The 20,149-nt window shown below is 34.0% G+C and overlaps 1 protein-coding gene across 1 annotated transcript; it reads right to left on the bottom strand.

The window, feature by feature from the left end:
- Positions 1-4,816: 4,816 nt before the first annotated feature.
- LOC137399880 (monocarboxylate transporter 12-B-like) lies at positions 4,817-19,557 on the bottom strand. Its single transcript, XM_068086134.1, has 9 exons — positions 19,348-19,557; positions 17,795-17,941; positions 16,244-16,387; positions 14,231-14,413; positions 12,146-12,300; positions 9,236-9,596; positions 8,041-8,223; positions 6,795-6,959; positions 4,817-5,529 (listed from the first exon to the last, which is right to left on the bottom strand). Exons 1-9 carry the CDS (start codon positions 19,409-19,411, stop codon positions 5,357-5,359), a joined length of 1,575 nt encoding a protein of 524 aa, XP_067942235.1. The 5' UTR covers positions 19,412-19,557; the 3' UTR covers positions 4,817-5,356.
- Between the last annotated feature and the right edge of the window lie 592 nt (positions 19,558-20,149).

The following is a 20,149-nucleotide window of genomic DNA, read 5'->3' as shown; positions in this document are numbered from 1 at the left end:
GTGCATTATATCTTCGTTCATGTTCTCCAGCTGGCCGCCTATCTGCACGAATTACAACTTTCAAACTGTCATCTGTTAGATTTTTCATGGATGTTTTAAATTCCTGAACTGCAGTTATTGTAGCGGTGAAAAAAGTCTTGCAAATCATGGACGATGCTACGCCTGACACCTGAGACATTTTCACATCTTTGATTTACTCCGTCATCAGAATTGCCCATGAAGAAAATTTGCAAGAACTTGTTGTTTTCGTTTTCAGCTGGCAAAAGCGATCCGTGCAAATGATAAATCTGTCCTTGCACTTTGAAAGTGGGCATAAAACCTTGCTCGCGAATTTCTCTTGAAGCTCCAAAAGATGTCATCTGAAAACAATTGTTATATTTGCAAATGTTAGATAGAAAGTGGTGAGAATATGCATTATCTCCAATCATTAAACTTTGCAATGGTTCAGGAGGTGCAGTAATGACTGGTATTTTGACTTTTCCATTAGCGCAACACATGCCTGGAGTTTCATCCTTCCACTTGAGTGCTTGACAATGGTGACAAATTTTATTCATATTTCCTATTAAACAAAAAGAATCACTCTCATAATTAAAAGAGCAGCCGTACAAAAATGCTGCATTAAACTTTTCTCTCCAAGATGTGCATCTTCTTGCAGCAATCCTCTCTCGATCACACGCTTGTCTTTGTGCACGTTGTTTGTCAGTCTTCAAAGATCTTAAAGTTGCAATTCTCTCTCGATCACACGCTTGTCTTTGTGCACGTTGTTTGTCAGTCTTCAAAGATCTTACAGTTTCAATCCTTCCTCGATTACACGCTTGTCTTTGTGCACGTTGTTCGTCAGTCTCCAACGATCTTACAGTTGCAATCCTCTCTCGATCACACGCTTGTCTTTTTGCATGTTGTTCGTCGGTCTCCAAAGATCTTACAGTTGCAATTCGGTCTCGATCATACGCTTGTTTTCGTGCGCGTTGTTCTTCAGTCTGTGATGCTCTCTTTTGTCTAGCCTTTGCTAAGCGTTCATTTCTTTGCTGCTCAGTTTCCAAGGCTTTAGCAGCCGCTTTTCTCAGTCTGTCTTTTCTAAATCTTTCTTCTCTTTCCTGTGATGACTCACTGCAGGTTCTTTTCTTTGGAGGCATTAGACAATGTGTAATTTTTGAGAAAACATGTAATGAATAGATTATTAGAAAACGTAAAGAATGTAATAGGAGAATATAAATCTAGATATATATTTCTCAAAATATATATCTAGATTTACAAATGCGTGTGTAAATATAAAATAGTGAGAAATAACTGATACTTATAATGTTACACGATAAATCTTACAGTAAATCTTACAGATAATCTAACAGATAATCTTACAGTAATCTTACGAATGTTTGTTGTAAAATTAATTACGAATTACTAATATTAATAATAAAAATTGGAAACTCACTAAGTAACAATAGCGGTGTTTGAAAATGAATAATGTTAAAACTTCAAACACGATACTCAATATACGTTTTAAAAAATGCAAGGTGAAATAATAACAATAATGAAACAAACTCTAAAAACTAATATTATAAACTTCAAAAGTTATAAGAAGTTTAAGAATGTAATAGGAGAATGTAAATCTAGATATATATTCCTCAAAATATGTAAATGATAAATCTTACAGATAATCTAACAGATAATCTAACAGATAATCTTACAAATGTTTGTTGTAAAATGTAAAATTAATTACGAATTACTAATATTAATAATAAAGATTGGAAACTGACTAAGTAATAATAGCGGTGTTTGAAAATGAATAATGTTGAAACTTCAAACACAATACTCAAACTATGTTTAAAAAAGGCAAGGTGAAATAATAACAATAATGAAACAAACTTTAAAAACTAATATTATAAACTTATAAACTTAAGAAGTTTAAGAATGTAATAGGAGAATGTAAATCTAGATATATATTTTTCAAAATATGTAAATGTGTGTAAATATAAGATAGCGAGGAATAACTAATACTTGTAATGTTACACGATAAATCTTACAAATAATCTAATAGATAATCTTACAAACGTTTGTTGTAAAATGTAAAATAAATTACGAATTACTAATTGGTTAGGTTTAGAAGGAAAGATGTGTAAGTTAGTACACAAAGCGAGCACTGATAGGAACTTTTGTGATTTTCGTGTGCGTTTGCGAACTTCGTTTTATCCGTCTGTTGAGAAAAGGAAATTGCGCTTGGTAATATACTATATCGCTATTAAAATAAAGGTTTAATAACAAACTGGAAAATATTCATCCAAACAAAGGTGTTTTAATTTAAACTAAAAGAAATAACGTAAAATATTTTTTAAACAAACAATGATTTAGTTCGTATTTAATGATTGTAGAACGCAAGGTACCAAATGAGAAGTCTAAAAACATAAGTCTCCTGAGCAGCGGAAATAAATTACTAACTAAATGTAGATGCAAAATAAATAGCAGGTATGTAAGGTACGAAATTTCGACGAAACGTATATACCCAATTTGGTAACGTATATAATCTGTACAAAAATCATCAAAATTATAGTTCGAGATAATTTACCAAAAAGAGTTTCAAAAAAAGACGAAGAAGCATCGCGTTGCATATACTTAGGTCCCAGAATATTTCCGAATAATAGCATCCTAATTCGTGGACGCAAGGCTAAAATAAATAGCACGCGTGTATCCGTTAAATTCGTCGTGAGTTAAAATGCAGTTTTAATGGCAATGTTTAAATAGCTTTTTTTAGCAAGGCTAATTTATAGTTTGCACGCGCATAGCGTATCTGTTATATGAGAATGTATAAAAAAACACACAGGTTTACTAAGGCGTTATAGCTCAGCGGTAAAGCATACAGAAACGGTATACCGAATAGTTAGAAAAAACCGTTGTGAGTTCGAATCCATCAGATGGCATAAAAATCAAGATTTTAAGATTTATAGTCGGATGTCCGACGAACGAACACACGATACACGGACTTTGAGAAATATATATAGATATATATATATATAGTAACTAAAAGCAGGTGCAAAAACATATAAAAAGAGAACTCTACACTAAAAACCTAAAAAATAGTTAGTGGAGTATGAAATACTTGAAAAAAATATTAAGAAGAAAATAAACTTTTAGTAGTTGCGCTACAAATTTGTTTCGTGCAATGCACTCATCAGACGCGGTTGTACTAAAAATTTTTTAGTACAACCGCGTCTGATGAGTGCATCGCACGAAACAAATTTGTAGCGCAACTACTAAAAGTTTACTTTCTTCTTAATATTTTTTTTTAAATATATATACTATACTATATTTATATCAGACAATAGTATTAAGCTCTCAGCTTTATAAAATAATTTTATAGCTTGTACATTATACATTTTAGTCATTCTACCTGAAGATTGCAACGCGATTGCATGAAACTATTAGTAGTAATGATTTTAATCTGTAGTTTTTAATAAACTTCATATATATATATATATATATATATAAATTGTTTCCTCACCCCGGTTAACCCATATGGGTGGTAGTTTCTGCTCTAACTTGGGTCTCCTACCAGAGACCTGGGAATTTGAGCACTCGCCTCAAGATCTTAGTTGTTCCCAATAGCACACTTTTCTGCAACTCACCTGAGTTGATTGCTGTTGGTATTTGGGCAAGCCACATTTTATGCGCCGGTGTTATTGCGCCCAGTGCCCCAATGACTACTGGGATTACAGTTGTTCTTACATCCCAGCATTTTTCAATCTCTTCTCCAAGAGGGAGATATTTCTCTACCTTTTCTTTTTCTTTGCTGGCTATATTGTAGTCATTGGGTACTGCTATATCTATTATAGTAGCCCTCTTGTATATATATATATATATATATATATATACATTGTATATATATATATATATATATATATATATATATATAATCATATATCGGCATAATCATGTCGCAGGTGTTGTGTATAGAAGTCTATGTGATGAGTATGGCCTTAATAAATCACAACACTGGTGGGAAGCTCCTGGTAAGGTGAATGAAAATGACCGCGCCAGGATCCTCTGGGACTTCTACACCCGAACTGACAAGCATGTCCTAGCAAACCAACCAGATATAGTGGTGGTAGACAAGGAGAACAAGAGGGCTACTATAATAGATATAGCAGTACCCAATGACTACAATATAGCCAGCAAAGAAAAAGAAAAGGTAGAGAAATATCTCCCTCTTGGAGAAGAGATTGAAAAATGCTGGGATGTAAGAACAACTGTAATCCCAGTAGTCATTGGGGCACTGGGCGCAATAACACCGGCACATAAAATGTGGCTTGCCCAAATACCAACAACAATCAACTCAGGTGAGTTGCAGAAAAGTGCGCTATTGGGAACAGCTAAGATCTTGAGGCGAGTGCTCAAACTCCCAGGTCTCTGGTAGGAGACCCGAGTTAGAGCAGAATTTACCACCCATACGGGGTATCCGGGGTGAGGAAACAATTTTTTTTTATATATATATATAGGTCCAGTGAGAGAAGGCCAATGCCCAGCATTAAAAAATGGAAAATAATGAAAGTAGCCAAATAGAACTAGTGGTACAGTGAGTCAATTTTTTCCATATATAAAGCGCAAAAGGATATTCCAAATGCCAGTGTTTTAGACAAACCTATTTACACATACATACAGTTTAAAAGTGTTATAGCAAACAATTACATTTTAACAAAAATATATATCATCTTCAATTTGGAATGCCTTTACACTAAAAGCTTAGATAGTTATTCATCGTGCTAAACATAGATCACTTCCAAAATGTCTTTAAGCAAACAAATTTATTTCTTGAATGACTACTTTTGTTAAAACAATTCAATCATAACTGGCATTTAATGCTTGCTAATAAAATCATTATTGCAATATCAACTATTATTTTTTATCCTTATATTCAGCTATTCATTCTAAAAAAACAAACTATGTTAATAGAATAACTGCAATCTCAACTGGGTAATTTGAATCTTAGCATTAAATCTTGGGTAGAAAAATTGCACCAATTGCATTAATGCTTGTTAAAAATAAACAAAGACAATAATTTTCAGAACCATCTGGAGTCTTTTAAAACAAAGAAAATTACAGTATTATGTACTTTGATGGATATTACAACTAGCATTATGCAGCAAAGTGATCTACTCAATAACAATGTTTCTATAGAAACACATTAAGGTTGTTTTAATAAATGTAATCTACATAAAGCAGGTCCAGTAGCGATACAAAAGTATATTAAAAATTGTAACATACATCATTGCATATTCTCACTCATAGACCCACAGGAAAAATCCTGATAATCGATAAAACAGCACGCATAGATTTAGCATTAGAAACTGTTAAGAACACGAATTTATGTTAGTGGTTTGCCGTTCAGGTCTGTTTTATCTTTAGCTGTCTTGTAGCATTGTGATAAACATTTTGCTGCAATAGCTGTAAGAGTCAGAATAAGTGCTCCACCGAGGTTGCAGCCAGCAAGATAGAAGAAAACTGTCCTCCAACTTGCAGAAGCTTCATAGACTGCACCTGTGGGCATACCATCAGCTAGATTATGTACTTATAATATTTTAAATAATACACTTGAAGTATAATTTTCAGACAACAAGCCTCCAAGTTTTTGCTAGTACCCAAGCTTATACAAAGGCATGGAAGACTGCTGGAGTATAATAAAGGAACTACATCAGGGTAGTCTTCAAGTAGAGTAGCCAAGGGTAGTTTCCCAGTTTGTCTCAATAGGGTACTGATGGGTTCAGTTTTAAAAATTGCAGCAAGCGTGGAAGAGTTGAGGAAAAGAGGAGCGTTGCAGCGATCACACTTTTGACTTCAGTGAAATGGTATAAGGTATTGTGAGACAGACGACTCTTGTCATATCGGTTTCAGTTTAGCCACAAAGTGAAAATAAGACTTCTATGAAATGCAAATAAATTGAATACCAGTTCCAACAGCATAACAGACTAAGTTAAGTTAGTCGGTCTGTTCCGAAAGTTATTGCAAACTAAATACAGTCTGCAATACCTTTGGGACATTCCGACTTGAAAGTAAGCAATGAAATGGGAACATACACCCAAATTTTGACAGTAGCTGCTGATGACAGCAGTAAGTGTAAGAATTGAGTGCAGTTCAACTTTTGCAAGGCACCAGATTTTTACACGTTTTTTTGTTAAAGAAAACAGTGTGCACAAGTTTTGGCAAATGTTGATGGCTGTACTTGTAATAATGTTGGTATAACATTAAATTAAACACAACACTCAAGTTAATTTAGGTCAGTCCAATCTCAAACTCTGGAAATTTAATTACCATTATTAGTATCACTTGAAAAATAATATAAGAATAAATAAAAAATACAAAGTAAGCCAAAATTTCCAACATTTATTTTTAATCCCAGAGTTTTTTTTAATTTTGACTTTGTGTGCCCCTGCTAAGTTCACAAACTGTTAAAGCCATTAACATAGTTCAATTTAGTTGAGTTGAGTTAAGGTAAAGTTAGCTGGGGTGAGTTGAGGTGAGTTGAGCTGGGTCGGGTTTAGGTGGTTTGATGTAATATGGGTGAGTTGAATTAAGTTGAGCTAACTTAGGATGAGTTGAGTTGAGGTAAGTTGATTTGATTTGAGTTGGTTTGAGTTGAGTTGAGCTGCGTTGAGATATATTAAGCTGAGTTGTGGTGAGTAGAGATGAGGTGAGTTGAACTGATAGCTTAAGCGATTAACAAAAATCAGAGTGGGTAAAAATAATTGTTAAAGTTTTAAAAGCTACAAGCCATAATTTGCACAACACATAATACAGGTACTTACTAGTAATAAATGTCGAAACAATCAGAGACAGACCCTGAGTGAAGTAGTTGAACGACATGGCACTGTATAGATTCTGCTTGCCCAGCAACTCCACGCTGACTATCGGCAGCAGACTGATTACAGATGTTCCCATGGTTGAATTACCAAGCAGCATCAGCACAATTCCTGGAAAAGAAAGCAAATACATGAAGAGTTATAAGGTTATTAGGTCGCTATTTTATGATACATAAATTGTTGCATAAGACAATTACCTTTTGATAAACTTTGAATCAGGCTTGTAAAGGATTAGTTTTCAATATGTCAAAGTTACAATATTCTTCTGACAAAGATATTCTTATGTGGTTGCATTGTTTCTATTGGCCTGACGGAATGTATATACTATACAGTCGCATTAGAGTCTCCTTGCAATTGTCAGCCAAGACAATACAACTGCCAAAAATTTGTTGCAACACTTTGACAGACAAAATTATTTAATTGGTTTTAATATAAACCGAATTGTTGATAATACACATAATTTAAAAACATAATTCATAGAAATGTGTCGGCCTATATTACCATGTAATGTCAATCGCTTGTGGTTTAACTTATTTATAACAAAGATTTTGCATTAATTATAATTAGAAAGCTTTTGAAAGTCTATGTAGAATACAGTAAAAACAAATAAAAAACTTTGTATTATTGTATGCATGTAATTTAGTCTAACATGGCAAACTTAGATAAAAACTTTTTTTGTTTGTCATAATGTGGTTCATTACATCTATAAAACTTGCAGCAGCAAATACAAAAATAATTGGAGTATAGATAAAAGCTTTATCAGTAATTCAGGCAACAAACATCCAAATTACCAATATTTAAATGCCGAATATCTTATGCCGAAATTATGAAGAAAAACTTACGAGGGGCTTAACAAACTTAAGTTACGGTTTGAGGTGTTCTCTGAAAGATTTGTTTCAAGTTATTTTCTGTTTTTTGTATTAGTTATAATATAATAATAATGTAAATATTATTAATAATTATAATAATACTATAATTTAATGTAGATATAGCAGCAGTGGAATGGTAACAAATTAAAAAAATAAATAATTTTTTAGTTTACTGATGCTACAAAACGTACTGAAACATAACTTGAAAAAAAGCTCAGCCAAAAAATATACTATAGTAAGCAGCTACAATTTTGTACATAATTTTTTTCAAAAATTCCAAATATTTCACTTTGCTTTCGTTATTATTTGACATATTTACCTACCCGCTTTTCCAGAAAAGGTAGCGCAGAGCGCAGCCATTGCTCCTGTGAAAGTCATGCAGATAGCGATATGGTTGAAGGCTGAGATGATCTTTCTGTCAGCAAACCATCCATTTACTATTCTCATGAATAGTTCAATGCCTCCTGCCCCGGCAATCGCAATAGGAATGAAGGTTTTGCTAACATCTGCAAGAACATGCTATTGCCTGTCATTTCTGTCTGCACTTGCAAAACTGCATGGTAATTATTGATTTTACGACATGCACTGGTCAGCTAAACATCTCTGAGATACCATTTAGGTATGCTGTACACTAAGGGCATGTGGATACAAATAGCTATAGGACTAGTAAGATGTTTAACGAACATGCCCACAAGAAATAGTGCAGTTCTTGAAAACAGATGGTTAACTTCAGGTGCTCTATACGTGCAAGAATGGTCCCTTTTAATTCTGCATCAACATTATCTGAGAATACTTTTGGTTACTGGGGATGCCTGCTAAGGTTTAAAAAACACAATCTCAAACAGCTCTCTAAATATATCATAAGCCAATCATCCTTTATTTATTCATAACACATAGCCTCCTAAAAAAGCCATTGCCACTCCTGGTTTGTGCTTTGTGGTGCGACAGACAATGGTTTGGGCTGGTTACACAATGCAGCGCCGTACTGGGGTGTATATGTCCATGGCTTTGTTTGTGGAAGGAGCCAGCGAGACAAGATTTTCAGAGAATCCGTATTTGTTTATATTAGTAGTGTGAGTCTGGAAATTTTCACATATATTTTAATTTAACACCTGGTCAGATGACATCAAGTTAAGCTAGATAAAGTTAACTGCCATTGCACCTCTGGACACAACTTTACCAACCTCTCTATCAATTGAATTGTGGCACATGTAGCAAGACTAAGAGGAAACTGATATTTTTTCTAATTTATTTTCTTGTAATGATACATGATTGATTTTTTATATAATTATTAATATTTTGTTTCATGTTATATTTTACTTTATTATTTTTTTCTTATAAAGTTTTCACAAGACATTAAAAGAGAATAAAAGTTTATCTTAGCGAAAGCCTTCGTTGAAAACTACTCACCACCCACATAATGTAGTCACTCACACTTTCTTTTCATTTTAGGTAGGCAGTTAGAACGCAATAAACAGCAGAATCAATTCAGATGTCAATAGAATAATCAACACCTACTTGACTCCTTTCCAAGTGATGGGAGGCATGAGTAAGTCATGGCGAGTCCAGCAAAATAGATAAAAAGACCCAAAAGCAGTAAAACATAGCGAGGATTTAAAATTATTTTCCAATTTAGTTTAGACTCTTTCACAGCTTTATTCTCCTCGTCATCGCTGTCAGGTGATTGTGGTTTAGCAAGCAGTTGCGAAGCAGAAACATCCTGCATACTGAAAGCTGCCATTTTGTATGAATCATGTTTAGGGTTGATTTGTGATGCAGGCAATGAAGATATATTTGGCGTTGAAAGAAAATCTCCCATAGAGTTTGGTTGATTGTATAATCTACCATGGAAAGAATTGCTTCTTTCTCTGGGGTGATTCTACAAAATGAATATTATAACACCTTTAGATATCCCTTAACGCCTTTGATAACACATAAAAACTCACAATCTGCTTCTTGAGTTTGACATAGAAGACAAAATGAATACATTTAACATACCTGCTAACATCTATGTTGATGTAATGTTAACCACTATGCTAACTTTTTGTGAACATCTACATTAACATTTCTTTCTCAAATATGTTAAAACATCTTTTAACATCTGTGTTAATGTCCTGTTAACAATTATGATAAAACCACTATTTGAATGTCATGGTGCTCTATTTATTATCGTGCTCTATTTATTCCCTATAGTGGTGTTATGTTACAGATGGCATTCAAATAAAGGTGGTGTTCAAATAAAGGTGGTGTTCAAATAAAGGTGGTGTTCAAATAAAGGTGGTGTTCAAATAAAGGTGGTGTTCAAATAAAGGTGGTGTTCAAATAAAGGTGGTGTTCAAATAAAGGTGGTGTTCAAATAGAGGTTTCACAGTATGTTTAAGTTTTGTAAATACCTATATGTTATTATCTTGTTAGCCTCTACAGTATGTTAGCATCTGTGTTGAAATATTTGTTAATATCAGTTAAAGAACCTATTTTTTTTTATTCATCGTCACAAAATGTATCATATGCAAGTGTAGAAGCTCTTTTTATCTTTAAATTTTGTCGTACAAATACGTTATTAAAATTCAAGCCTAAACACTTTAAAACAGTCCATAACATTTCCGTAGATGCGAATTCATCTCCTATCGTAAAATAGCATTCGTAAAAATTGGACCTCTCAAAATTTTATCACAACCATGTCATTTAGTAGAACAGCTTTTAAGTTTGTTTATAAACTGCACTTGGAATGTGCTGTATGTCTGTTTTTCCCTGACACTTCCAGAAATGTATAACGTAAACACCTGCTTTCACATATCACTCTTATTCACAAAAATGAAGTTTATAGATCTAAAGCTATTATCTTTGCTTATAGTCAAGTGATTTGGTATTCAGGTCTTTGAGATCTAAAAAGTTTCATTCTGAGAGTTTAGGTAATTTACGAATTCAACGTATGATAGAACTTTAGGTCAATGTTAATTTAGTAAACCCAAATGATCAGTTTTGTTAAAGTCTTTTTACTTTATTTTTAAGTGAATAATGCACACTTGGGCAACAAGGCAATGTGGGTGTAGCTCGTTGTAACAATAAGACAGAATGTGAAAAGTTATTCTGTACTCTACAATTTACATGAAATGGTATAATTATCTTAATCTTAGCCACAAATCTTGATATTTCTGTCTGTGCACTTTTGTTTACACTAAAGAATAATGTAAATATTAAGTTGAAATTGTGTGTAGGAGCAATTCCTCAAAGTTCGATTATGATGTCAGCTTAGCGAGCTGTTAGCAAAGGCTGCTCATGTTAAATAGCATGTTTCAAACATCGACTCTCCAACCTTGGCTAGACACATCTGAGCCCACATCCACTGAAAAAGTCCCCATCCACATTTGTCTATGCAGACATGGATTTCACATCCCTATTCGTGTCCACATGTGGACACATGTGGACACAGAGCGGCTTAAGGTTGAATGTGGATCTTGTTACCTTTTTGGGTACTGAACTTCAACCTACTGTTTGCACATTCGGGTTCCAGGCCACTTGGCCACGACTGCTCTGCGAGTTGAAATGATGAGAACATCGATGGCAAGCTAACTTGTCTCTACATCAGTCTGCAGTATCAAGCTAGTCTGGTTCAATTTTATTTACTTTTTCATTCTTCTTTGTTGCCTTTTTCATCCGACGACTGCTAGAAATTTGTATTATCTACATTACTTAAACTCGCACTCTGGGCAGTCCTGTACACCGTGAGTGATCGTAATTAGTATGCTCATAATTATTCAAGGCAGCCAAATGGTGTAGTGGTTAGAACGCCGGTCTGTAAATCAGAGTGACCAAGCCTAATTCCCATGTGAGATGAATTTTTTTGTAATACTCTTAGCGTGGCTTCGAAAAGACGAATGGATGGACAGACAGACACAGATCTTATTATAGTAAATATTGTTTGAATTGTGTTTACCGTTAGATTAAAGAGAATAAGAACGTCTTACAACAGTCTCTTACTTGGTAATACAATGAGCACCTTATCTTCAGCTAGCAATAATTCAATAACAATCCAACGAAATAGCATTAAACAATGAGTCGGCAACTTGCAAATTGCTGAATCATGTGAGTTTAGCTGTTAAGCCTGGATTCACATAACATTTCTCATAACTGATCAAATTAGGGCAGCAGATCATTTTTAGTATATATTCATTACAACCCATCATAAATAAATTACAACTGCCAGATGACCCAGAAGGGCGCATCTTAATATGACAGGGAGTATCACTTTTCTGTTATATAATTAGAAGTAATTACATAACCAGGTAACCCAGTAGCCTTTTGAAGGTATGATACTTTCCAAAGTATTTTTAATTATGGAAAGTAGATATCTAAGATTTTCTTTTGACAGATTTTCATCATGTTATGTGGGTTTGACCTGCACCCTCAATTTGACCTACAAACTACCTCTTCAAGCATGTGAGTGTCCGTTTCCAACTTTTTTTCTTCTCCAGTTGAATATGTAGTCAGTGAGAGTTCAGATGAGGAGTTTCTTCCTCTCTTATAGTAAGATATGGGTCGAAGAAGACAAGCGAGGACAAATATTTGTAGACACACTCCAGCTAAAAGTATTTTCATTAAATTCAGTTGAAATCCTTTGATTCACCATTCCTTTTGACAAATTTGAACACGCTTGCTTCAACTACTGACAGTTACTAGCACATTTTCTTGCTTTTAGTTTTTTGCTTATTTTGGTGCTAGTGAAAGCAATTTGATATAAGTTACATCAAATTCAAAAAAGTGTTTTATAGATAATTTATTGAATACTAAAATCTGTTTAGCTCAGTTGACCAATATATATGTCTTATCACCTTCTATCATAATGTAATGCGCTACATTCTATCCAAAATATGGTTGTTACAAAATATTATATATATAGTACACCATATTATACTGTACTAGGATCAAGCCTAGCACTGCCCAGGAGTTCTTTCATTCTCAATCTGTATAGACCTTCAACAAAACTTACACCACTATACACCGCTTTCACGACAACAATGCATAAAGACAAAACGCATCACGAATGGTAAACATTCAACGATGCTAAACTTGTCTGCTCCAATCTCTTACCAAAAGTTGCTCAAAAAACTCTGAGTCGCATTCGCTCGAACTTGAAGCCATTTTAAAACTACCCTATGTTTTATTTTAAAACTACCCTAAATTCTCTAATGATGAGAATCTTCGAGACCACAGACAACGCTATTTACGAGCGATAACATTTATTATTACCTATATAAAAATTTCGTGCTGATGATTGGCTAATGAAGCGATCTTATATTTATCGATCGTGGTTTTTTTTCAGATTTTTAACTAGTGACATCACGAAAGAAGCACCCGCTGGATTGTGAGCTTTTTAAAAGAGGGCATCATTCAAATGCATATATCTCTGAACAGGGTTGGTCTATAAAAACAAAAATTGCATCAAATTGTAGCTGATGTTTTAGCCTTTTATGGGTTTTCATTTCATTAAATCGAGTTTTTTGACGCAACCACATCTTTAAGGACAATTTTACTAAATGTAAAAGCGCGTTCTTGAGTTTCTAATCAGATGAGCATTAAAGAAGCGCTGAAGAACCAGATGAAGTTTTGAAACCAAATATTAATGGTGATCTGAGACAAGGCACGGAGTTCTATATTCATTTGAATTTTAGACAAAATGATCAAAACATATCGAAATGTGTAGCGCTTACACGGACTAACAGACAGACAAAATGAAAAAGTGTGGTTTATTAATATAGATTATACCATAATATACCATATGACGTTATATCATAATATGTTATGCTATATTATACTTTGTCTCATTGCATTATTCTTTATTATATTATGCAAAGTTATATGTTATATTATAACATATAGCATTGTATCTCACTATATTATATTGCACTACTAGTTGAATGTCAGGCGTTGCAGGAGTATTAAAAACAGGTTATAAACAGGGGCTGGTAATGTAGTTGCCTGCCACTTGCCATTAGCCTGGCACATTGCCAATGGCTAGTTTGAGTAAGCTAGTATTCGTATTGCTAAACTTACTCAAAAGAGCTGTGAGAGCAAGCGTTAATGGCGTTGCGTGTGACACCAAGTGCTATACATATTTTAACATATGCATATTTTAACCTATATAACGACTCATATCACCCAATGAACCCATTGCATCTTGCGTAGATTAATAGGTTAAATTATTGCCCCCCCCTTCGTCGGTGAATCAAATCTGATGCAATACCAATTTCTCATTGCTAGATGCTAATCGTTATAGCTGGACAAACCAAACGACAGGTAACAAACTTTGAGATTTATATATATAGATGTTAGATTGTATCGCATTGCATTACATCATATTAATTCATAGTTGGTAAATTAAATTTTTATCACATTGTATTAAACTATGTTATATCATAGTGTATCACATTAAGCTATGTAATACTATAATATTTTTTCAATATTTTTATACATTGTAGACCTCTGCTACACCAGCATGCATTGCCTACTGACCGTATAGGAGAATAGCACCGGAGAAGGTAAAGTTATCAAAGAGCACTCGAAGAAGATTTGGCAAAATAGCGGAGAAGATTCCAGAACCAGCAGCAGTAAGTCCAAGAGCTAGAGCTTTTTTCTTGTCAAAATAGTCACAGTAGGATGTAAGAGCAACAATAACAGACATTCCACAGCCAAGTCCTACAAGAGAGTAACAGAAACATCAACACCCTACACGTATGTTAATATGCTACATGCTCTATTCTTTAGTGTTACATTGCAGAAATGCTCAGCAAAGCAATGTTATGCATTGCAATAGTGCTCAGCAAAGTAATGTTATGCATTGCAATAGTGCTCAGCAAAGTAATGTTATGCATTGCAATAGTGCTCAGCAAAGTAATGTTATGCATTGCAATAGTGCTAAGCAAAGTAATGTTATGCATTGCAATAGTGCTAAGCAAAGTAATGTTATGCATTGCAATAGTGCTAAGCAAAGTAATGTTATGCATTGCAATAGTGCTCAGCAAAGTAATGTTATGCATTGCAATAGTGCTTAGAAAAGTTTAAAGGACAGCTTTATATGTTGGACTGTATATCTAACCCTTCTATTTAACTTAGTTAATAAAAAATAAAAAAGTCAACTTTGTGACTTTAAATATGTCAACATTTATGCCTTAACGAAGCTAACAATGCTGTGTCAGTGCGTGTGAGTGGTGCAGTGAAACGATCTGTGCGCTTTCGCTGTTGCGATGCGTCCGATCAAGGGGCGGTGCGGTATCGGCCGATAATTTCAATGCCGTTTTCTCAGTGAGTCATGCGGAACGGCTTAGGTTTTTCTACGCTTTTCATCTGGAGCAGATCAGTTGATCACACCGGTCTCTGTATTTTGGTTGTGTTAATATATCGTGTATCGGACAACTATACCACTCTATTCTTAAGTACAAGGTATTTACCATTTAATATTCATCCAGTTTCTGATTTTTTCATTTTCTTTTTAACCAACTTGAACTATTTGTGTATTAATATTTCTTAAAAATCTGTTTTCTTTATTAGTTAGAGACCACTAAAGCGAGACAACTCATACAGTATTTATAAGCAAACATAAACCTAGCCGTACCAGAACAATAAAGGGCAAAAGGTAGTTACTGATCTTTTTTTATAACCGTACTTCTTATTGCATTCTTGCCGATTTTTACGAATTTTACTCATAACATTATGACTTTTATTTTAGCTTTTACTTTAGCATACCAAGAACTGGCACGTATAATAAAACAACCTATTCAACCTCAAAGAATTATGTCTAGTCCTATTGCACCCGTAGACGCATACCCTTACTCATAACCTGGTACAGCTATACAAAGTAATGTCATACATTTCAATAGTGTTCAGCAAAGTAATGTCATACGTTGCAACAGTGTTCAAGAAAGTAATGTCATATATTGCAATAGTTATATTCAATGGTAAAGCGGTTGCAGTTAATGTTTTTGAGCAATTGACAATAGTGAAAATCTGCCTTGATTTGAAATCTTCTATATATGATTACATATTAATTATTTACCTATAATTGCTACCAACAAACAGCAATCATGGCTTCAAATAACTAGTTACTTTTGAATTCGAATATAAACCTTTACTATAATAAGGGTCGTGTTCATCCGCTCCTCCAAAGCCGTGCTTAGAAGTTTTGAAAAAATGCACTACACTAGAATCGAACTCGGTTATTTAGCTTGGCAGCCAGGCATGCTACCAATGCATCACTCCACCACTTCGCAAAATTGAGGAATAATTGTACACATAGCTATTACACCTGACCCTTTTTCACAGCAAGTATTAGTTTAAATAACTCTATATGAAATGTAACTAATATAGTACTGTACTAACTGACAATACGGTACTGTTTTGTCTCATAAAATTTTTGTTTGACGTAACTATCTGTTTAGTATATAAAAATAATGAAGGTACTGGCTAAAATGAATGCAAACGCAAAAGAAGGCTCGGCACAAACCTAAAAAGTGCAGCCCCTTTACTTACCAAAGACTACACCAAAGAATGGATACATGTATTCCAGTTTGGGAAGATAAGCAAAGGCCACCAGACTCAAAGACATCAAACTCACTGCTATCAGCCCGAGGGTTCTGTGAGAGGTCTTTGCTAAGATTATCCCATTCAGTGGAGCTGTTATTAAACACATTCATATCAGCTTTATGGTTTGAGTTACATCACTAGAGCACACGGTTCATGAAAGATATATCTATAGCAGTTGTAGGTCATGCGTTTACTTGACACAAATATGTCATTTGTCAATCAAACGTATTGCACTGCCAATAAATTACTTTTAGGAATATATTTTTGGTTTTTTAAAAATGAGTTACAGCAATTTCTGTTCATTTTATATTGGCATTTCAATTGATTTAGTTATAGAAATATTAAACACAGCGGATGTTTTTAAATGTGCAGTGACACTTATCAATTTGGAGATAAGACTCCTCCACTTAATCCTCCAGAGAAATCTCAACACAAGTTGGAACTGTACTCACTTATTTACACATACAGTTTGTAACGTATTAGGTCTTTGCCTCGGAAACTGGTTGACAAAACTCATTATAAAATAACCAATGTTAGCAACAAAGTGGCATGCCCTTTCCTTTTAAAAATGAATTGTATTGAAATAAAATATGTGTTTTCCACAGTCACGCATAAAGTCTAACTAATGAGAAACATACATGTGTGTCTAAACGCCAATGAAAAATTAAAAAATTTGAATTCCAAGCAATGAATACAAATGCAGTTGGTGTGGCTCTGTATAGACTGTTCATACGCGCAATTTTGGTCAGAGGCAGTTAGAAAATCTGAAGCTTTCTAATGTACACGCACCAAAAATGTTCAATTCGTGACGAAGCTATATAACTATAACCAAAGCAGGATCAGTCATCACTACAGCTGAAAATTTCAACAAATGGAAGAGTTTGAAGTATAGAATGAGGCAGCTGAAGATTTCAACTAATTAAAAGGTTTGTTGTATAGAATGACACAGTTAAAAATCTCAACTAATCAGAGCGCTTGTTGTATAGAATGAGACAGGTGAAAGTGTCAACTATTCAGAGAGTTTGGTACATAGAATGAGACAGGTGAAAGTGTCAACTAATCAGTGAGTTTGGTACATACATGTAGAATGTGACAGGTGAAAGTGTCAACTAATCAGAGAGTTTGGTACATAGAATGAGACAGGTGAAAGTGTCAACTATTCAGAGAGTTTGGTGCATAGATAAGACAGGTGAAAGTGTCAACTAATCAGTGAGTTTGGTACATACATGTAGAATGTGACAGGTGAATGTGTCAACTAATCAGTGAGTTTGCTGCGTAGAATGAGATAGCTGAAGATTTCATCTAACAAGAGTGTTTAGTTGACATAAAATGACACAGCTGAAGATGTCAATTAACCAGAGAGTTTGTTGCATAGAATAAAGCAGCTGAACATCTCAACTAACAGAGATTTTGTTGCATAGATTTGACACAGCTGACGATGTTCACTAATTAGAAAGTTTGTTGCATAGAATGGCACAATAGATGGTGTCAACTAACCAGAGAGTTTATTGCATAGATTGACACAGCTAAAGAGCCATAATATCTTTTGGACTGGTTCTTCAGGAAACTCCTCTTCCATTTCTACCAGAATAATTCCAAAGCACTTTTGCCCTCCAGCTGCCATACCAAACATACCACAGCTTGCTGAAAATAGAAACCGTATAACACAATTCAACAGGATCAATAGCGTAACATCAATCATGATAAACGTGGCAATAATAACTTACAACATTCGTTACTGTCATACACAAACCTATTAACTATAGTTGATAGGTTAACTATAGTTAACTATAGTTAACTAATATATTAACTATAGTTAACTAATATGTTAACTATAGTTAACTAATATGTTAACTAATATGTTAACTATAGTTAACTAACATTTTAACTATAGTTAACTAATATGTTAACTATAGTTAACTAACATGTTAACTATAGTTAACTAATATGTTATCTATAGTTAACAAACATATAGTCAATTATAGTTAACTATAGTTAACTATAGTTAACAAACATACAGTTAATTATAGTTAACTATAGTTAACTAACATGTTAACTATAGTTAACTAATATGTTAACTATAGTTAGCAAACATTTTAACTATATTTAACCAACATGTTAACTATAGTTAATAGGTTTATGCTGTAGTATTAACTTGTTATCATTATTATCATAGTCAACTAAAGCTTTAGGCTCATCACCATTCTCTAAGCCATGAATGTCAGCGCCAGCATTCATTTTGAAGATTATCAAAGTAAATGTCGCTATCAAGAAAGACAAACTTGTTTCATTGCAAACATTGTCGTTATTGCTAGTATGATTTTTTGTCATCGATGTTGGTAGAATTGTCACTATCATGATTGTTGTACTAAAGATAATAACTGTATTGCCACTAACATATTGATTGTTCTATGTATATCCAATAAGTTTATCAAAAACTTCTGACATCATGCACGGCTTTAGTTTTCAGTATTGATTGTGAATACAAGGAGAGATATGTTAGAGCTTGTTAAAGGCATTAGTCCTGATTTTATTTAGTCCTGTCCTTTTATTTAGTTTTTATTCTGTTTTTTATGACTTAGAACACGTATAAACAACAACTAGGTTGAATTTTACTCGTATACTCCTCTTGGTTTAATATTATATACTGTTTATAAATGATCAGCTCATTGCTCTACTTGCCATAGATCTCCACATTCAAAACATGTAGCATAAATATCACAAACTAAATCCATGACCTTAAAACGACACTAGTCTGCTCTATCAGAATCTTTGTAGAGATAAAAGTTGGCTTCTTTTATTTAGGTCGAGGTTATTCTTTTCCTCAACATGTTACTTATTGCAAACTGGTATTCGATAAGAATGTGAGAGATGAGATTGCATTTACATGTAAGTAACCTATTCCATGTATTACTTGTGGAAGAAATACATCTTAGCTTCAATCCTCATCGCAAACAAAACAAACGAATATAGAATCGTCGTATTTAAGAAGCAAAAACAATTCTCGAGGTTCTACCAAAAACTTCAACTCCACGCATATGAAGACTTACCAAATGTTATAACCCAAGCCCATCCTGTATCAATAGGCAGATCTTTATGATTCCTAGCAGCCATGAGAGAAGGACCGCGTGTAACTGTACTTTTCCTGTGACTGTAGGGTCATCCTTCAATAGCTAATCAGTTCTAGACAATTTCATTTGCTGCCAATAACTATTTCAGATCATTACATCAACCTTTTCAGTCTCCAATTACGTTGCGCCTGCTGCCGTCGCTGCATATCAATAAAGCAGCACTAGTAGCAAGAGGGGCGTATTATTGGCCGAGTGGGTATATTTTAAGCGTGAGCGATTGTGTGCGTACGACTAAAACAAAGGTTAGTATGTAGAACGCAGATGTAAGAGTGTACGCTCAAGCAGGCTAGTAAAAAGTACTAAGTGCATTAGCTTAAACAATCAACTAACCGCTGCACGAAGTTATTGAAAAACGCATTTATAAGAGCATTGTTTGTGAGCATTCCATGAATGGAATTTTCCATAACAAACAACCGTTGCAACATTTGGCCCATAACAGAGCAAATACTGACTACTGTTCTATGCTTCAATTGGTCACAATTCGATGAACAGAGAAGCCGAAAACTTTGAAAGAAGTTTTTCTATGATGTCTATTTTATTGAGAGTAGGTCCTAAAGGAGACTCTTTGACAAATAAAAGCGCTAATCTTTGAAGATTTTCACTGTCCTTGGCGTTGCTCAGTTTGTAGCCAAAACTGAGTGTTGTAATTTTGCCAGTGATTATTTACAACAGATTGCTAAAACAAAGCATGAATTTATCCTCATGTTAACATTATGTTACT

Source organism: Watersipora subatra, chromosome 7 (assembly GCF_963576615.1).
Source record: "Watersipora subatra chromosome 7, tzWatSuba1.1, whole genome shotgun sequence".
In the NCBI taxonomy this organism is placed as follows: domain Eukaryota; kingdom Metazoa; phylum Bryozoa; class Gymnolaemata; order Cheilostomatida; family Watersiporidae; genus Watersipora; species Watersipora subatra.
This window is presented reverse-complemented; position numbering and strand designations above follow the sequence as displayed.

Coding starts and splice junctions, on each gene's coding strand:
- LOC137399880 (XM_068086134.1), bottom strand. CDS start 19,411: ATGGCTGCTAGGAATCATAAAGATCTGCCTATTGATACAGGATGGGCT. Junction 17,942..19,347: donor GGCTTGGGTTATAACATTTG/GTAAGTCTTCAT, acceptor TTCTATTTTCAG/CAAGCTGTGGTATGTTTGGT. Junction 9,597..12,145: donor ACACTCACATGCTTGAAGAG/GTAGTTTGTAGG, acceptor TTCATTTTGTAG/AATCACCCCAGAGAAAGAAG.